This window comes from Oryctolagus cuniculus, chromosome 21, assembly GCF_964237555.1.
Source record: "Oryctolagus cuniculus chromosome 21, mOryCun1.1, whole genome shotgun sequence".
Classification (NCBI taxonomy): Eukaryota; Metazoa; Chordata; class Mammalia; order Lagomorpha; family Leporidae; genus Oryctolagus; species Oryctolagus cuniculus.
The window spans coordinates 25,464,610-25,484,028 of record NC_091452.1 but is presented as its reverse complement, the minus strand read 5'-3'; the positions used below and the strand labels follow the sequence as shown (position 1 = coordinate 25,484,028).

The following is a 19,419-nucleotide window of genomic DNA, read 5'->3' as shown; positions in this document are numbered from 1 at the left end:
CCCGAGTTAAAGAGAATCCCTGGGGGGAAATTAGGACATCCTTGGGATTAAAGGATAATGAATACTTTACCAAGCAAAAATTGTGGGACACAATTTTTAAATAGCATTAACTAGAAGAGACTAAAAACTTTATCAACAAACGAGGTAAGTATTTATTTTACAAAGCTTATAAAGGGGAGAAACCCAGCAAGCCTATAGAGACAGGAAGGACGAAAATAACAGAATGGAAGAAATAATGAAATAGGGAAGAAAGTAATATACAGATTAATCAAACCAAAAGTTGTTTTGCTTTTCCTAAAAGAGTACTAAAACAGACTTCTGACAGAAATGGCCAATTTAAAACAAACAAAAAAAATTAAATCTGGAAATAACCCAGAGTGTGCAAACCTTTTTCTGCAAAGCAGCATCGCAGGCTTTTGTACGCGGGCTCTGGCCGTTAAATCTGCTGACGTAGGGGCTGGTGGTGTGGCACTAAGTCACTGCCTGCACCGCCCTGCTTCCCCCAGGGGCCCCGGTTGGCGTCCTGCCCGTCCCACTTAGGATCCAGCTCCCTGCCCTGCCCTCCCAGCTACTGGGAAGGCAGCAGAAGGTGGCCCAAGTGCTAGGGGCCCTGCCACCCACATGGAGACCCCAGGGAGTTCCAGGTTCCTGGCTTCCACAGGGGCTGGCTGGAAGTTACTGCTGTTTGGGGAATGAACCGGTGGATGGAAGCTCTCTCTCTCCAAATAAAATAAATCCTAACAAACAAAACTTGGCTGTTGCAGCAGCAAAGGCGAAGGGAATGGGCGTGTCCATATTCTGATAAAACGTTACATGAACACTGAACTTTCAGTTAGTTTTCACATGCCACAAAAATAAATCGCCTTCTTGATTACTTTTTCCCTAAGCATTGAAAATATATAACATAATCCGTTCTCAGCTTGCAGCAAACTGTGCAAACCCAGAGGAGAGGCTGGCTCCCCAGGCAGGGGGCAGCCAGCGAGTGCTTCTAGCATGGTAAAAGGACCCCGTAAGAGGAAGGCTCCAGAACCTTCGCCGCCCATGATCCGGCCTTGTAGGGCTCACGGGGGCACCTCAGTCCCGGCCCCTCACAGCCCGAGCGAGCCCAGCGGGCGCCACCAGGGCGCATGCGCCCACGCCGGACCCGGCGACCAATCAGCTCGCAGCGCCCGGAGCCTGGCCGCCCGACCTCGCGCCGGTACCTGGAAGCCAATCACAGGTCGCCCTGGGCGCGCGTGCGGCGGCGACGGCGGCGTCGGCGGCGCCTGAGGCCTGAGGGAGGCGGCGTGACTGCGGGCTGGGCCCCGGCAGCGCCGCCGGTGCCCGCGAGTCGCCGGGCGCCCCGGGGGGGACTGCCGCCCACCGGGGCCGGTAAGGACGGGGGGCGGGGCGGGGGGCGTGTGCGTCCCCTGCGGCGAGACGGGAGGGGCTCCCGCGCGGGTCCCTAAACCGGGGCGCTGCGGTCCCTCAGCGGCGCGGGTGAGGCGAGCGGCCGGCGGGGCCGATCCCCGGCGGCTGCCCACGACCGCAGCGCCGTCCCTAACCCCGGCTCGCGCAGCTCTCTGCAGCCTGCCCTCGGCCGCCCGCGCCGCCGGGCTGGGGGAGCCCGGGCCTCCGGGACAAGGGGCCTGTCATGGCTCCCAGCGCGCTCCCCTCCCCCTACCCCACCGCTCGGGTTCCCTGGCCGCCCACCCTCCCTCCCTCTCTCCCCGCCACCCCGCCGTGGTCCCTGGGGGTGCTTAGAGCCTTCACAAATCTAAAAGTCTTCAGCCAGGTTTTTTTTTTTTTTAAACTCCAGCCCCGCCCCCATCCCGGGTCCTGCGGCCCCAGCACCCCTACGGTGTTGAAAGCTTTCTCAGATTCTCCATTAGCCTCGCGCCCCTACGGGCCCCGCAGCAGAGTGCTTGGTTTTCTGGTTTGCTTGGGTACTGAGTGCCGGCCTTGGACCCCCGAGGAAGGCCCCCTGACAGCCAAGACCAGGGATGAGTTTTGAGGCCCGTGGAGTTTTTTGTTTTTTGTTTTTTGTTTTTTGTTTTTTGTTTTTTGTTTTTTTTTTTTTTAATGGAGGTTGGGTAGGTGGGGGGAACAGATTTGGGGAAATGCTCTGTGCTGGATCAGCGGGAGAGAGGTTGATCGACAGCCGCATGGCAGTGTCGGGCAGGCAGAGGCAGTAGGAGTTAACCCGCATCCAGGGTGTGGCCACCTCTGGCTGACCCCAGCTTCTGCCCAAGTTTCAGATCCCTAGGTAAGAGGAGAGAGGGCTCCAGAACAGGGACCTAGGTGGTGTCTTTTGTCCTTGGCTTTTTCTCCCTTGTTCCGCCCTGGCTGGTAAAACATGGTTATTTAGTGTTTCCTGAGGGAATCTGATTGTATACGGCAAATTCAGGCCAGTTAGTGATCAATTTATTTGTTTTTATTTTTAAAAAAGATTGACTTTGAAAGGCTGAATTGGGGGGGGGGGGGAGCGGGGGAGGAGATATGTTTCAATCTGTTGGTTCACTCCCCAAATGGCCACAAAGGCCATGGCAGGGCCAGGCCAGAGCCAGGAGCCAGGAGCAACATTGGGTCTCCCACGTGGGTGGCAGGGGCCCACAGGCACTCCGGCCGACTTCTGCTGCCTTCTCAGGTGCACTAGCAGGGAGCTGGATCGGAAGTGGAGCTGCCCACATGGGGTGCTGGTGGCAACTTAACCTGCTGCGCTACTTTCTGGCCCCCAGGTTGCTGATTTAGGTAATTATGCGGCTCTCTCCGCTGCTTCCTTAAGAAAGGAGAGGGTAATGCTGGTGGCAGCATTCTGTCTTCTGATCTCTTGAAAGGGAAAAGAGCTAAGAGCATCTTGATGTTCAGTAAAGCTGACTGCTTTTATTGCATTGGGAGGCTGATATGGATCGACGTGCATACCCCAAGATTGCAGCTGATACATTGAATGGTTTATTCAGGTTAGATGGGTGTTTGATTCCTTGTTCATTTCTATACCTCCTTTTGATAGGGACCTTGTTTCATGAGGTAGTTGGCACGTGACTGGACAGTGAAGGCCATCCGAATTCATTTCGTGCCAGAAAATGATGTTATAGGTCAATTCTGTACCCAGCAACTTGTGACTCTAACTCGATAAGACCTATTCTATTAGTTAGCTATCTATTACTGAGTAACAAATTATCTTAAAGCTTTGAAATTTAAAATAACACATTTTTGTTACCTCATAATTTCCCAAAGGCCTGGAATCCAAGAGGGGCTTAGCCAGATGGTTTCTGTTTCAGAGTCTCTCATGAGATTGCAGTAAGGCTTTGGGCTGGATTGTCAGTCTCTGAAGTTGGAGCTCATTTACTCGGCTGTTGGCAAGGGGTCACACATAGTTCCTTACTCCACACACCTTTCATATCATCATATTGGGTTTTCTCCAGAGAGCTTGTACCCAAGATGAACAGAGAGTCTTTTTATAACCTGATTGCAGAAGTGGCGTATCATCACTTCTGGTCTGTGTGCTTGGTTCTACAGGCCAATCCTGTTACATTGTGGGGGAGGGCTCCACAACCATGTGTCTGTCTGAAGGTAAGCTTCATTTGAGACTGTCTTGAAGGCCATCACACCCATTTACCCAGTATTCCCTCATTCTTGTGATCTCAGCAATTGTCCTATCACTGTGGCTGAATTTGGCTCCATGCTAAGGATGAAATGGCTCCTGTGCTGTTGTGTATTTAATTAGCACTATTCTAGCAAAGTCTGATTTACTTTAGATTGCATTTTCTGTCTCTGGATCATTCTGATAGCAAACATACTGACTGTATGCTGCAGCCCTTTTCTGTTTATTGTATTTTGTATTTGCTTGGTCTTACAGGAAGATTTCTCCAGAGTTGACCATATTTGCTGCCTCCAGTTCTTCCCTCATTCTCCCTTAAACCCACTCTATTCTACCAGTGAATTCCATGTTGTTTAGTCCAGTGGTCAATTTTAATTGATGTGTTAGCAGCATTCATCAGGGTTGTTCATTTTTGTCTTTTGTTCGACAGAGTTAGACAGTGAGAGAGAGATACAGAGAGAAAGGTCTTCCTTCCATTGGTTCACCCCCCAAATGGCCGCCACGGCCGGAGCTACGCTGATCCAAAGCCAGGAGCCAGGTGCTTCTTCTCGGTCTCCCATGCGGGTGCAGGGGCCCAAACACTTGGGCCATCCTCCATTGCTCTCCTGGGCCACAGCAGAGAACTGGACTGGAAGAGGAGCAACCGGGACTAGAACCCGACGCCCATATGGGATGCCGGCACTGCAGGTGGAGGATTAACCAAGTGAGCCACAGCACCGGCCTCCATTTTGTCTTTCTAAAGATGTTTTTTATTTGGAGTCTGAAATACTTCCCACCTGAATGGCTGAGAGTAACTGTTCTCGCTCATCTTCACTGTTACTTTCTCTTCTCTGTGACTTCTAGCCAGGGGAATGCCTGGGGCATGTATCTCAGACCATTTTCCCTGCCTGATCTCGTCCAGTCTTGTGTTTTTTAAATGATGCTACGTGCTAAAGACTCCAAAATTTAGACACCCACCTTAGATTGCTGCCTAAATGCTGACTACAGAGATTACCTGCTCAACATCGTCACTTGTGTGTCATGCTCCTTTCTTTCACATTCAGATCCACTCTGAATCTGTGGGCCTTCCAGGTTTTGATCTAGTTTCTGACTCTTAGTATCTTTATTTCTCTCTATTTGCAGAAGTGATTAAGGATCTTGGGATGGAAAAATTATCTGGATTATGTGAGCTCTGAATGTCATCACAAGTGTTTATCTGACACATTTGTCTATTATACCACTAGCTGCTGTCTTTTTAAAGATTTATTTATTTATTACTTGACAATAAATAAATTTATTCGGCACATACAAAAGGCAAAGTAACAGGGAGGGAGAGACCGTCTATCCATTGGTTCATTCCTCAAATATCCCCAACAACCAGGGCTAAGTCAGGCCAAAGCCAGGAGCCCAGAACTCATTCCATGTCTCTTATGTGGGTGGCAGAGACCCAAATACTTGGGCCAGCACTTGCTGCCTTCTTAGATGCATTAGGAGAAAATTGGATTGGAAGCACAGAGTAGCCAGGGCTCGAACTAGGAACTCTGATATTGGGATGTGGGTGTCCCAAGTGGCAGCTTAACCCACTGAGTCCCAACACCCCCTCCTAAGTAACCTCTCCATTAGAAGTCCAAAATCCATTTCACTGGACAGATTTACTGGCAGGACTGTGCTTCCCTGGAATTCTTAGGGAGATAAATTACTTCCCTCTTAGAGTATACATGACTTTCCTTGGTTTCCCATATTCATGCTCCAATCTTTGTTTTTGTCTTTCCATCACATTGTCCTAGTGTATGTGTGAAGTCTCCCTTTGCTTCCAAAGACTCTTGTGATGTCATTTAAGGCTCACATGTATGATCTAGATAATTTTTCCGTCTCAAGATCCCCCCCCCTTTTTTTTTTTTAAGATTTTTATTTATTTATTTGAGAGGTAGAGTTACAGACAGTGAGAGGGAAAGACAGAGAGAAAGGTTTTCCATCCATTGGTTCACTCCCCAAATAGCCGCAATGGCTGGAGCTGAGCTGATCCAGAGCCAGGAGCCAGGAGCTTCTTCTGGGTCTCCCACACAGGAGCAGGGGCCCAAGCGCTTGGGCCATTTTCTACTGCTTTCCCAGGCCACAGCAGAGACCTGGATTGGAAGAGGAGCAGCTGGGTCTAGAACTGGCACCTATATGTGATGCCGGCACTGCAGGTGGAGGATTAACCTGCGCCACGGCACCGGCCCCTCAAGATACTTAGTCTTGTCAGCAAAGACCCCTTTTTCAAATATGATAACACATACAGGTTTTTCAGCCTTCCATGATCCACATTTTTTTTTATCCCAGCCCATGGCAGCTACTGGTTTCTTTTTTCTTTTCTTTTTTTAAGATCTATTTATTTACTTGAAAGTCAGAGTTTACACAGAGAGAGGAGATGCAGAGAGAGAGAGAGGTCTTCCATCTGCTGGTTCACTCCGCAGTTGTCCGCAACGGTTGGAGCTGTGCTGATCAAAGCCAGGAGCCAGGAGATTCTTGCAAGTCTCCCATGGACTTGGGCCATCTTCTTCTGCTTTCCCAGGCCATAGCAGAGAGCTGGATTGGAAGTACAGCAGCTGGGACTCGAACTGGTGCCCATGTGGGATGCCGGCACTGCAGGCGACAGCTTTACCAGCTACACCACAGCGCTGGCCCCACTGAATTTCCACATTCTGGGCATTTAAAACAATTATTTATTAGAGAGACAGTGAGCTCCTATGTTACTATCCAGATGTCTGCAGTGGCTAGGACTGGGCCATGATGAAGCCAGGAGTTACGAATTCAATATAGGTCTCACAGGTGAATGACAGGGACCCAGCTCCTCGAGCCTTCAATATTGCCTCCCATGATCTGCATTAACAGAAGCTGGGCCGGCGCCGCGGCTCACTAGGCTAATCCTCCGCCTTGCAGCGCCAGCACACCAGGTTCTAGTCCCGGTCGGGGCGCTGGATTCTGTCCTGGTTGCCCCTCTTCCAGGCCAGCTCTCTGCTGTGGCCAGGGAGTGCAGTGGAGGATGGCCCAAGTGCTTGGGCCCTGCACCCCATGGGCGACCAGGAGAAGTACCTGGCTCCTGCCATCGGATCAGCGCGGTGCACTGGTCGCGGCGTGCCGGCCGTGGCAGCCATTGGAGGGTGAACCAACGGCAAAAGAAGACCTTTCTGTCTGTCTCTCTCTCTTACTGTCCACTCTGCCTGTCAAAAAACAAACAAACAAACAAAAAACAAAACAGAAGCTGGAATCAGAAGCAGAGCCAGGAATCTAACCCAGGTGTCCTAGTTTTCATTTTAACCACTTAGCCAAATTCTGTCCTTATTCTGGACATTTTATGTAACTGGAATCTCATAATATATGGATTCAGTCTGAGTCTCCCAACTACTTGAGCCATCATCTGCTAATTAGCAGGAAGCTGGAATCAGGAGCAGAGCCAGCACTCAAACCTAGTTACCCAGATGTGGGATGTGGATGTCCTAAGCCATTTTTTTTTTTAAGATTTATATATTTGAAGAGCTGGGGGGAGGGGTGGGCAGAGAGAGAGATTGATCGATCTTTGATCCACTGGTTCACTTCCCAGATGGACACAATGACCAGGGCTGGGGCAAGCCAAAGACCAGAGCTGGGAGATTTTTTCAGGTGTCCCATATGGGTAGCAGGGGCCCAAGCACTCAGGCCATCTTCTGCTGCTTTTCTCAGACTATTAACAGGAAACTGGACTGGAAGTGGAGCAGCTGGGACATGAACCAGCACCCATGTGGGATGCCAGGAGGTGGTGGCCTTAACTGCCACACCACAATGCCAGCCCACAGTGTGCAGTTTTAATTTGCATTTCTCTGATGATTAGTGATGTTGAATGTATCTTCATATACGTGCTGGCCATTTATATGTTATCTTTGGAGAAAGTACAAGTCCTTTGTTCATTTTAAAATTGGATTTTTAAAAAAACTTTTAGCCAGTGCTGCGGCTCAATAGGCTAATCCCCTGCCTAGCGGCGCCAGCACACCGGGTTCTAGTCCCGGTCGGGGCGCTGGATTCTGTCCCAGTTGCCCCTCTTCCAGGCCAGCTCTCTGCTGTGGCCAGGGAGTGCAGTGGAGGATGGCCCAAGTGCTTGGGCCCTGCACCCCATGGGAGACCAGGAGAAGCACCTGGCTCCTGCCTATGGATCAGCGCAGTGCGCCAGCCGCAGCGCGCTGGCCACGGTGGCCATTGGAGGGTGAACCAATGGCAAAGGAAGACCTTTCTCTCTGTCTCTCTCGCGCGCTCGCTCTCTCACTGTCCACTCTGCCTGTCAAAAAAAAAAAAAAAAAAAAAAAAAAACTTTTAGTTCTTTGTATATTCTGTATACAAGTTTCTTACCACATACATGAATTACAAATATTCTCTCCCATCTGTAAGATGTCTTTTTTTTTTTTTTTTTTTTTTTTTTTTTTTGACAGGCAGAGTGGACAGTGAGAGAGACAGAGAGAAAGGTCTTCTTTTGCCGTTGGTTCACCCTCCAATGGCCGCCGCGGCCAGCGCACTGCGGCCGGTGCACCGCGCTGATCCGATGGCAGGAGCCAGGTACTTCTCCTGGTCGCCCATGGGGTGCAGGGCCCAAGCACTTGGGCCATCCTCCACTGCACTCCCTGGCCACAGCAGAGAGCTGGCCTGGAAGAGGGGCAACCGGGACAGAATCCAGTGCCCTGACCGGGACTAGAACCCGGTATGCCGGCACTGCAAGGCAGAGGACTAGCCTAGTGAGCCGCGGCGCTGGCCTTGTAAGATGTCTTTTATGATGGTGTTTTCTAAAGCACCAAAAGTTTTTTAGTTTTGATAAAGTTCTGTTTTTTCTTTTGTACTTTTGTTATGTTTGTTTATTCTTTTCTTATTTTTTAATACTTTTGTAGGTGTAGCTATTACATCTAAATCCATGATCATTTTGAGTTATTTTTTGTATGTAGTGTAAGAGCAAGGATCCAAATTTGAATGCTTTCATTTCATTTCATTTCATTTGTTGAGAAAATTATTCTGTTTCCCATTGAATTGTATTGATAGTCTGACAGAAAATCAGTTGACTATTAATATATAGATTTGGGGCCGGCGCCGCGGCTCACTAGGCTAATCCTCCGCCTAGCGGTGCCGGCACACCGGGTTCTAGTCCCGGTCGGGGTGCCGGATTCTGTCCCAGTTGCCCCTCTTCCAGGCCAGCTCTCTGCTGTGGCCAGGGAGTGCAGTGGAGGATGGCCCGGGTGCTTGGGCCCTGCACCCCATGGGAGACCAGGAAAAGCACCTGGCTCCTGGCTCCTGCCATCGGATCAGCGCGGTGCGCCGGCCGCAGCGCGCCGGCCGCGGTGGCCATTGGAGGGTGAACCAACGGCAAAGGAAGACCTTTCTCTCTGTCTCTCTCACTGTCCACTCTGCCTGTCAAAAAAAAAAAAAAATATATATATATATATATATATATAGATTTGTTGCTTCATTGTAAATTCTTTTTTTCTTTGCTTATCTTGAATGATTAGTTGGATGGGGAGTTAATCAGCAGCCAAAAATCCAACCAGGACCAGCTGGTTGAAAGTCGAGCTGTGTTATTGGGACCCAGTTGAGTGTGTGTGTATAAACAGCAGGAGTTTATTTCTTACAGTTTTGGAGACTGGGAAGCCCAAGTTCAAGGTGCTGCTCAATTTAGTTTCTCACTGAGACAGTGGATGACAGTGTCTGTGTCTTTACATGGCAGAGAGAGAGGAAACAAGGTCAGTGGTGTCTCTTTTTGTGAGGGTACTAACCCCATTATGAGGTCCCTAACCTCAAGATCTCAATTTAACCTGATTACTTCCAGAGGGCTTCATGTTTAAATACCATCATATTGGAAGTTATGGCTTCAATTTGTGAATTTTGGGGAGAAATGTTTCAGACCATAGCGTAATCTAAAATATATCCTCTAGATTGGAGGAATCATAGAACATTTTGGAATAGAGGGGTGATGTGATTACAGTGGGGCTTTAATATCCATCTAGTAGTAGTGTAACTTAAAAGGCAATGAAACAGACAGAACAATTTGGAATTTGTGACAGGTATACAAACACGAAGTAACCAATGGACCTAAACCTAGATGTTGGGGCTGGGGCCTGGGAGCTGGGAGGATATTAGTAGAATAGAAATGAAAAGTAATTAGAATGACAAGGCTCTAAAAGTTATTTAAAATCAAGCTAATTTGATGGGAGATTTGAATAGAAAGATTTGAAGAGAAACAAAGTGAAAAGTAAAAATAAAAGAATCTTTTGAGACACTAATTCTTAGAGACCAAGCAGTTAATAGTACCATCATCAGAGATAGGCGTGGATTAAGTCAGATTTGTGTCAGAAAGAAGACAAATTAGAATTTAACAATCTAAATATGTTTTAGGCCAGCTCTGTCTACAAACCCTGCATATAACTTCAGGTAATTAGTAAACTTTTCCAGGCTTTAAAAAGCTATCCTCAGATCTGATGGCCATATTGGTTGTCAAATTACTGTCTGGTTTTTATGATATCAGGGAGAATACTAATAATTTTTATTTAGAATTTTTTTCTTTAGATAGGACGTTAGGGTTTATGTGTAGAATTACCTTGGAGATAGTTACTAGAAATGTGGAAGTGGGACCGGCTTTGTGATGTAGTGGGTTAAGGTGCCACACGTGGTGCCAGTATCCTATATGGGCACAGATTTGCGTCCCGGCTGCTCCACTTCGATCTAGCTCCCTGCTTCTGTGCCTGGGAAGGCAGCAGAAGATGACCAAGTACTTGGGTCCCTGATACCCATGTGGGATCCTGGGATGGAATTCCAGGCCCCTGGCTTTGTACTGGCCTAGCCCTGGCCATTAAAGCCTTTTGGGGACTGAATCAGAGGATGCAGTATCTCTTTCCTTGTGTCTGTCTCTTTCCCTGTAACTCTGCCTTTCAAATAAATAATTTTTTTTTTACTGTTTTTAGATACATCTACAGTTTTATGATAAAATCATTGTTTTGGCATTAGTTGGTTACAGTGAGAGCAAGATACTGTGAGTGTGGCAGAGCAGTTCTAGTGCAGCAGCTGTATTCACTGCTTGCAAAACTGCAATTTGTTACCTCATAGCCATTACATATGAGTTACCTGCAGTCACTACTGCTATGAATCCTTACGTACATCCCCTTCAGGGAAGAGCTGATGCTAAACAATTAGGTTAAATCCAGATGAGATTATGAAAGTTCCTTGATGGAACCTTTCTCTTTCCCCTCCCCTCCAATAACGTTGCTTTAAAATAACTGTTACTCAGAGCTAATCGGATAGCAGCCGCACAAATAAATAATCTTAAAAAAAAGAAGTAGGCAGTGTGGAAGTGATCCTGAGAAGAAAGTTAAATTTGGATGGCATTTGTTAATGCCTGGAGCCATTTTCAGTTGCCACAATTGGTGCACTGCTACTGGTATCTAGTAGGTGGAGGTCAGGGATGGTGCTAAACATGGTACAGTGCACCTGACAACCTCTCACAGTAAATAATTATCTGGTCCAATATTGATGAACATCCATAGTGCTTAGGTTGTGAAACACTGAGCTTGATGGTGTCATCTTGGAATTAGGTGATTGAAGCTACATATAGACCGTTGACTCTGAAGGGCAATATTTTCAAATCTGCTTCATGTTTTTCTGACATTGCATATCTACTATTTATTTATTTGATCTTAGTTTTGAGATTGTAACTCACTCTTCATGACACCCCAGGCTATAAGCATCATGCATTTATTTACTACTGTCCAAACCGTGTTTGGCATAGTATCTGACCAGTGTTGGACAAACAGTATATAATGGGTAACATAAGTGAGGGGAAGAATAAATACTTTTTATTATGACTAACTTATTTTTAAATTCACTTCCAAAGTGATATACATGTTTACAGGAATAAATATTTGTATGTTTCAAAACTGGGTATTGATAGTGTAATTAATATTAATGCAGTGTTTATGGCATATCTTACCTGACAGTTATTTTATAGATTAGATTTTGCTGGTTCAAAGGGTCTTCAAAAATTCTTGGAAAATGTATATTCTTAAAAAACTGTAGATTTAAAAAATTTCCACCAAAATAAAAATATCTTTTTATTCTATTTTCCCACAAACTTTTGGAAGTGCCCTCCTATTCAGAAATTGGTGAATTCTGAACCATGGTTAAAGTACCTATATCTTGCTAACTTTAGACCATTGTTCTTCAGATCACCAATAGTGATCTTGTGGGTCATGGTCAGTTTTAGAAAAATGAAATAGAAAATATTTGAATGCATCCCATATAGTAAAGGCAATTATTATTTACATGCATGTTTGCTTGTGAGATAAGATTCTATATAAAACAAAATTTTTAATTGATTATAGTGAAAATATTTGTAAAAATCATTTATTGGTCTACAGAATTTCTGACTTGGACATGGTTCTCAAAATAAATTGATAGGAGCAGGCATTGTGGCATAGTGGATAAAGCTGCTGCCTCTGACACTAGCATCCTATGTGGGCACTGGTTTGAGTCCTGGCTGCTCCACTTCTGATCTAGCCCCTGCTGATGTGCCTGGGAAGGTAGCAGAGGATGGCCCAAGTGCTTGGGCCCCTGCCCCAGTGTGGGAAACTTGGAAGATGCTCCTGGCTCTGGTCTGGCCCAGTCCTGGCCATTGTAGACATTTGGGGAGTGAACCAACAGGTGGAAGATATCTCTGTCTCTTGCTGTCCCTTTCTCTCTCTCCAACTGTGCCTTTCAAATAAGTAAATCTTTTTTTTTTTAGAGAAAATAAAAATAAATTGATAGGAAATGTAGAATTAAAGTAGCACAGTTTGCTCTACAAATAAAAGATCTTATTAATAAAACTTACTGTTTGTTCATTTAACAAATTCTGCATTTGTAGAGCACTTGCTGTGCTAGGCACTCTTTTGTGCTAGAGATCTTAACAGTGAACAAGAGACACATCATTGCTGTTTGGAGTTAGTTTCCAACTGGATGGTCACTAGAAAAGAATCGAGGTAAATAGATGGTGACAGGGCATGAAGATGAAGCAGAAGGGAAGCAAGATTGACTGATGGGAATTTTTAAAGACTTCATTGAGAAAGATCCTTGAAACAGAACTAGCTAGCCATGTGAGTTTGTATGAAGGTATTAGAGGGAATAGCAAATACAAGCACCTTGAGCAAGGTAAAAATTTAGTATGTTCAGGCAGTGTCAAGGAGGTTAGTGTGGCTGCAGTAAAGTAGGTGCAGGAAAGAAGTGTGAGAAAACCGTAGGGTGATAAGTGGGAAGTATGGTCTTGATGAGGACTTAGTCTGAGTGAATCAGAAGGCCTTTGGTAGGTTTTGAACTGGGCTGTGATATGATCTGACATGATTGAGCAGAATCACTCTGCCTACCAGGTAGAAAAGAGACTGAAGTGGGTTGAGAGAAGAAGTATTATTTTATGTTCACTGGGGAAGTCAGGACTAGAAAGAGAAATTTAGTAGACATCAGTGAATGGATTAGAATTAAGTCCATGAATTGAAATGAGGCCATTGAAAGAGCTCCTTCCTAATTGTTCTGTCTAGAATCTGGTTTGCACTATACTATTTGCTGGCCAAGTGTAGGTACTGTATACATTTGAATAAATTTATGTATTTATATTTATTTTTTTAATTATTATTTGACAGGTAGAGTTAAAGCCAGTGAGAGAGACAGAGAGAAAGGTCTTCCTTCCATTGGTTCACCCCCCCAATTGACCGCTACGGCCGGCGTTGTGCTGATCCGAAGCCAGGAGCCAGGTGCTTCTTCCTGGTCTCCCATGCGGGTGCAGGTGCCCAAGCAGTTGGGCCATCCTCCACTGCCCTCCCTGGGCCACAGCAGAGAACTGGACTGGAAGAGGAGCAGCCAGGACTAGAACCAGCGCCCATATGGGATGCCGGTGCCGCAGGTGGAGGATTAGCCAAGTGAGCCACGGCGCCAGCCCCCTGTATTTATATTTATGAAATTAGTATGAATCAGTTATCAGTTTAGGTATGTACATTAGATACAATTTTCTTCCAGTTTTACTACAAAGCATGATACCACTGAATAGTTCATGCTTTTTAAAAAATAGCTGTTCTCTTAAATCTCACAGATAAGAATCTTTGTCTTTAAGGTACGATGCACATTCAAAAGTAAAACTTGCTGAAGAAGGTAGAGCTTGTGTATGGCAGATGCGGATTCCAGCTTAATCTCCATCTTCCAGGCCCCTGTTTCTAAACACTGCCTAGTGGTGCCTTTCTCTTTCTGTGTGATTTCATCTAATGATTAGTTGCTAAAGGTTCTTTTGATGGAGGTGTAGGGCAAAGCTGTGAAGCTGTAATTTTCTAGTCGCAGAGTCCTGATCTTGGTATCATAGGATTTGAGCTCTCATGTATCCTCTGAGTCTCAATGTCGTCTGTAAAATAAGGGTGTTTATAATGACCTTTGAATTTTGGAGGAGAATTAAATAACAGAATACATTTTTCTGTACTGTGTGTTTGTATTTAGGTGGCAGTTTATTTAAAGGAGTCACTTGGACTGTGGCCACACCCTTGAATAAAAAAATTAGAAAATGGCACAACCATTTATATTGTGTGAAGAACAAGAGCAAGAACCAAGCAAGGGTGTCAAAGAAACCAAGCAAGTAGAAGATGAAGATGCTGAGCTGATCTTTGTTGGGGTGGAGCACGTGAATGAAGATGCTGAGCTCATCTTTGTTGGAGTGACTTCAAATTCAAAGCCAGTTGTTTCAAACATTTTGAATAGGGTCACCCCAGGTTCATGTTCAAGGAGAAAAAAGTATGGTCAAATTATAAAAGGTACAGCTCACAAACTGCAGCCTGCAAGTCAGGGGACCCCTACATCAGAAGCAGTGACCGTCTTGCCCGCTTCTCAATCTGAATCAAGATCAACAGATAGTCCTATTATCATTGAGCCTTTGTCTGAACATGATTATAAAAAGAATTCACCACAAGTCGTGCCTGATAGTTCTTCAAAGTTACGTTCTCCTGTGGTTACACTCACAAGTTCGTTGCCTAATCCTGTAAGAGTAGCACTTTCAGTAGGAAATATGAATGCAAATCCTTGTGTGTCAGAGCAGCTGTCCACTTCTGAAGGAAACGGTATAGATCCTAAAAGGCCGAAACTTGATGGGATCACAGGGGAGTATTCTTCAGCTGTGTCCTCTTCAGATACTCAGCAAAGTATGCCCTCAGACAGTGCTCAGACCTTACTGAACCCTGTCCAGAATGGAGTACCTTTTCCAACAGCCGTTTCAAAGGACAGTGTCCATTTCAAGCCTATAAATAGAAATGTTGATAAGGAAAATGAATTGGCAAATCCAGACTGTTTGAGTGAAGCAAGTCAAAACAAGGCCTTTGATCCCATGAAAGGCAACCTGACCATGCTCCTTAGTGACTTCTACTATGGACAGCATAAAGGCGATGGACAGTCCGAGCAGAAGACTCACACAACCTTTAAATGCCTCAGCTGCTTGAAAGTTCTAAAAAACGTTAAGTTTATGAATCACATGAAGCACCATTTGGAACTTGAGAAGCAGAGGGGCGACAGCTGGGAGAACCACACCACCTGCCAGCACTGCCACCGGCAGTTTTCCACCCCCTTCCTGCTGCAGTGTCACATTGAAAGAGTGCACACCACCCAGGAGCCCTCTGCCGTCTGTAAAATCTGTGAATTGTCATTTGAAACAGATCAGGTTCTCTTACAACACATGAAGGACAACCATAAGCCCGGGGAAATGCCCTACGTGTGCCAGGTTTGCAGTTACCGATCGTCAGCCTTTGTGGACGTGGAGACACATTTTAGAACGTGCCACGAAAACACTAAGAATTTGCTGTGTCCATTTTGTCTCAAAATTTTCAAAACTGCCTCACCATACATGTGTCATTATAGGGGGCACTGGGAAAGGACTGTGCACCAGTGTTCTAAGTGCCGGCTGCAGTTTTTAACTTTCAAGGAGAAAATGGAGCACAAGACCCAGTGTCATCAAATGTTTAAGATGCCTAAGCAACTGGAAGGGTTGCCTCCTGAAACAAAAGTTGTTATTCAAGTGTCACTGGAACCTCTTCAGCCAGGATCAGTGAAAGCAGCATCTGTGACAGTGAGCACATCTGACTCTGAACCCTCACCCCCCAAGCCTAAAAGCAGAATTTCAAAAAACTCCCACTAATTCTAGTTTTGGTAAATCTAAAGCAAGCATTCCAATCTAAGTTTTTAAAAAAGCCCATAAAGACAAAAGTTTTTTAAAAATGCATTATTAAGTAGCACCAAAAGTAGCGAAACTAGCTGATTACTTGAGGTTTTCTATTTTATGTGCATACATATGCAATGTTGTTTGATCTAAGTTTTCAGGTTTTTTTTTTTTTTTTTTAAATACATCACCTGGTTTTTATGTTAACTATCTAGGTTAACACATGGAAGGTGTTTCTGTATATTTGAGTGAGAGGAAAAATGTGTAAACCTATTTATTATTTTTATATTTTGTGTTACTTCTAAGCTTGAAAGTTCTTCCTTCTAAATATAGAATTTGTGTAGTTTTTGAGGTACTTAATTTATTATCAACTTTTTCCTCTGTGTTAGAAGATTTCACTATGACTGGAATGAGTATGTCATGAACTAGCCCAGTTGCTACTGAATTCCCAGAAGTGCCTCTGCTGTGCTGATATAAAATAACCTGTTTCTGAAAGCCCAGGTGTGAAGCTGAGACTATGGCATGAACAGAGACCTGGAAGACAGAGCTTTGTCAAGAAGAGAGCCGTGGTTCCCTGTCCCAGTTGAAAGACACACATTCACTACAGTCTTGGAGACAAGGCAGAAGGACCACTGCCTCAGAGTATCTTTATCTAACTGGAGAACATCCAAATAATCAGACCCATTCTTAGTAAAATGTCTTGTGTTTGGTGAGGGGCTCCTCTAGACATCAGACAGCCACTATGTCTCATTGGTTTCAGATGACAAAGCAGTGGTAATAGAGTGGAGCCTGGTGCCAGCAGCCTGCCTGTTTAGTTTTCTAAAGGGAAATCGGATTCATTGCTTTCTCTCCCTTCTGGCTAGCCATTAGTGGAGAATGAACTGGCCATATCCATCTCAGCCACAGTAGTAAAGCAAGTCAAGTTTCCCGAGGGAAAGAAGCCCTGTCGTAAATAGTTTGAACTGTTCTGGACCCATAGTGGGTTTTTTTGTTTTTTTGTTTTTTTTTTAAGATTTATTTATTTATTTGAAAGAGTTACACAGAGAGAGAAGGAGAGGCAGAGAGAGAGAGGTCTTCCATCCTCTGGTTCACTCCCCAATTGGCCACAGTGGCCGGAGCTGTGCCAATCCGAAGCCAAGAACCAAGAGCTTCCTCTGGGTCTCCCACATGGGTGCAAGGGCCCAAGGACTTGGGCTATCCTGTACTGCTTTCCCAGGCCACAGCAGAAAGCTGGATTAGAAATGGAGCAGCCGGGACTCGAACCAGCGCCCATATGGGATGCCGGCACTGCAGGCAGCAGCTTTACCTGCTATGCCACAGTGCCGGCCGTGGACCCATAGTTTTAACTGAAAAGGGCCAAAGAAATGACAGCTGTCATTTCATGGACTCTTCTAAATTTAGTTCTCCCACTGTTAAGCTGGAAGCGGGGACTGCTTGTCCAAAAATAGTAAGTATAGTGGACAAAAATAGTCCCCGGTAACTGACTAAAATTAAACCCATAGGGCTTTTCCTTAGTTTTTTTTATGTGTTTAACTGTAATTGAACATAATAAGCTTGCAATTTTGAACCTTGCCTTAGATCTGAGTGTACTACAGCTAACAGTTATTCATTTATTTGTGTAATTTTCCAGTTTATTATACTAATACTGTTTGGGTCTTACTTGATACACTCCAGTGTGCAAAAGATGTACCACTTACTAACTTTAATACTTGAAAAGTATTAAATCTTAAGAGTTAAATCTCCCTTTTCTGATACATCCTGTTAACCAATCTGTCACTGTTCTGTCAGAGAACATTTTCCCTTGCCCTCCCCAGGGGCTTTTCACAGAACTGTGGAGTCTGTTCTGAGTATTGGTTCCTGAACATCCGAGGCCTTGGCTCCCATGGTTGTCTCCCCGGGCCTGTTCTAGTGCCAGCCCTTGCTCCACTCCTGACACAGATGTGCGACAGCCTGTGTTCACCAGTCAGGGGCTCCAGCGTCCTGCATGTGACATAGGTCTGGAGAAATTGTTCCTTTGTTCCTTGCTGCTTCTAAAAGGTACCTTACGTCTCTTTATACCTTTCTTTCCTTGATCTAGTTAAATCTCCTAAGCTTTCACAAAGTGCTGGGGAGAAAGACACATCAGGGGTTTAGCATCCCTCTTAAAATTTGAGGAGGAAGGACTGCAGATAGTGAAGAGATACATTGTGTGGTTGGTTGATTGATTTGCCTCTTGAACGTTTTACTAGGCCTGTTTGTGTGGGCCATGGCACTTTTCTCAAATCTCAGCCTGAGCCCTTTCTCTAGGTATATAGAAAGTGTATGTGTGTGTGTGTGTTCCACTTGTTCTGGCCTCATGTGGAAACTTCTACCATGTATAAATAGATCTGCAGACTTTGACATGCTTAACTACCCTTATTCTGTGGTAAAAATAAGAAATGTTTTAGTTCTGTATTTTTGTGACTGCTAAGTGTTCCTAACTCTTTTGTTATGTTCTTTGTCTAAAGCAGAGGCGGACAATGTCAGGCCTGCGAATTCATTTGGTCTGGCCCTGCCAAGGCAGCTGCAGGTGGGACTTGAAATGCAATAAATCTATAGCAGGCTGATTTTTCAGTTGGTAATTGTATATGGCCTGCAGATGCTATTATAAATCTCCAAATGGCCCTTGGCAGAAAAAAGGTTCCCTGCCCCTGCAAAGCATGCTCCTAAGGAGTGCAGATTGACATTGCCAACTACAGGTTCAAGTGTTGTGGTCCCTACCTACCTCCATTCACTGCCATGCTTTTCTGTCATTTTCCCCACTGATGCACTATTTTGACACGCTGGCCTTGTTATGCCTCTAGCAAACCAGTTTCCTTACTGATCCAAAGACTTTGCACATGCTATTCTCTTCCAGAATGCTCTTCCCCTAGGCCTGCATGGCTCGCTACCTCACTTAATTATTTGACACTTGTCTTTGGTTCATTTAGCTTCGCCAAGGTTCTTTGAATGACACTAAAATTCCCCTCCCCCTCTTAACCTTATTTTCTCCTCTTCCTTAAAGGCACTTTACCTCTCCCTCTTCTTTTCCCCCTCTCTAATCCAGTTAAGTTTCCTAGATTTTCACAAAAAGGTGAGAAGATACTGTCCTTAGGAACTTCGCTTCTATCTTAGAGTTGAGATAGCTTGAGTTGATTTCTGTGCCTGCAGCCAAAAGAAAATTGATAGAGTGAGTTGAGTTCTTTCAGGAGCTTTCTCTGTTTTTCTATTAATAGTGCTCTATTTTTTTAAGGCAATGTCACTTTGTTTTGCTTACAAATATATTGAATATCTGTTAAGATTGCTATTTTGTTACTGCTCTTTGTGAATCCCCCTGTGTATTTTGCTTGCTTCTTTCAAATAAAATTTATTTTATTAATGTTGCCAAAAATTGAATGTTAAATAGCAATTATAATAATAAAAAGTTTTGTGAAAAAACATTTCCTGTTACATTCTCTTTCTGCCAATAACATAATGTTTTCATTTTTATTTAATACATTTTTGCCAGTTTTGTTGATTTTTAGTCTTATTTTACTGGCTGGAACTTCTAATCAGTGATATGTAATGCTGGATTTGATGAGCTTTCTTGTTGGTTTTAATGAGAAGTGACTTAACATTAAAGGTAATGAATATTACTTAAACTGTTGCTTAAAGAATTTCTGTT

At 44.9% G+C, this 19,419-nt stretch overlaps 2 protein-coding genes across 17 annotated transcripts in view; one reads left to right on the top strand and one right to left on the bottom strand.

Moving 5' to 3' along the window:
* LOC108178662 (immunoglobulin lambda-1 light chain) overlaps nucleotides 1-19,419 on the bottom strand; it is a 353,981-nt gene that overhangs the window by 150,925 nt on the left and 183,637 nt on the right. The window lies entirely within an intron of this gene.
* ZNF280B (zinc finger protein 280B) lies at nucleotides 1,225-19,396 on the top strand. 5 transcript variants are annotated; one of them, XM_051826711.2, is made up of 3 exons: nucleotides 1,227-1,371; nucleotides 9,186-9,294; nucleotides 14,057-19,396. In XM_051826711.2, exon 3 carries the CDS (start codon nucleotides 14,121-14,123, stop codon nucleotides 15,735-15,737), a length of 1,617 nt encoding a protein of 538 aa, XP_051682671.1. In that variant the 5' UTR covers nucleotides 1,227-1,371; nucleotides 9,186-9,294; nucleotides 14,057-14,120; the 3' UTR covers nucleotides 15,738-19,396. The 5 variants fall into 5 exon arrangements, with proteins under 5 accessions (XP_008270388.1, XP_051682671.1, XP_008270389.1 ...); XM_008272167.4 differs by lacking the exon at nucleotides 9,186-9,294 and adding an exon at nucleotides 3,499-3,552; XM_008272166.4 differs by lacking the exon at nucleotides 9,186-9,294 and having other exon boundaries at nucleotides 1,225-1,371.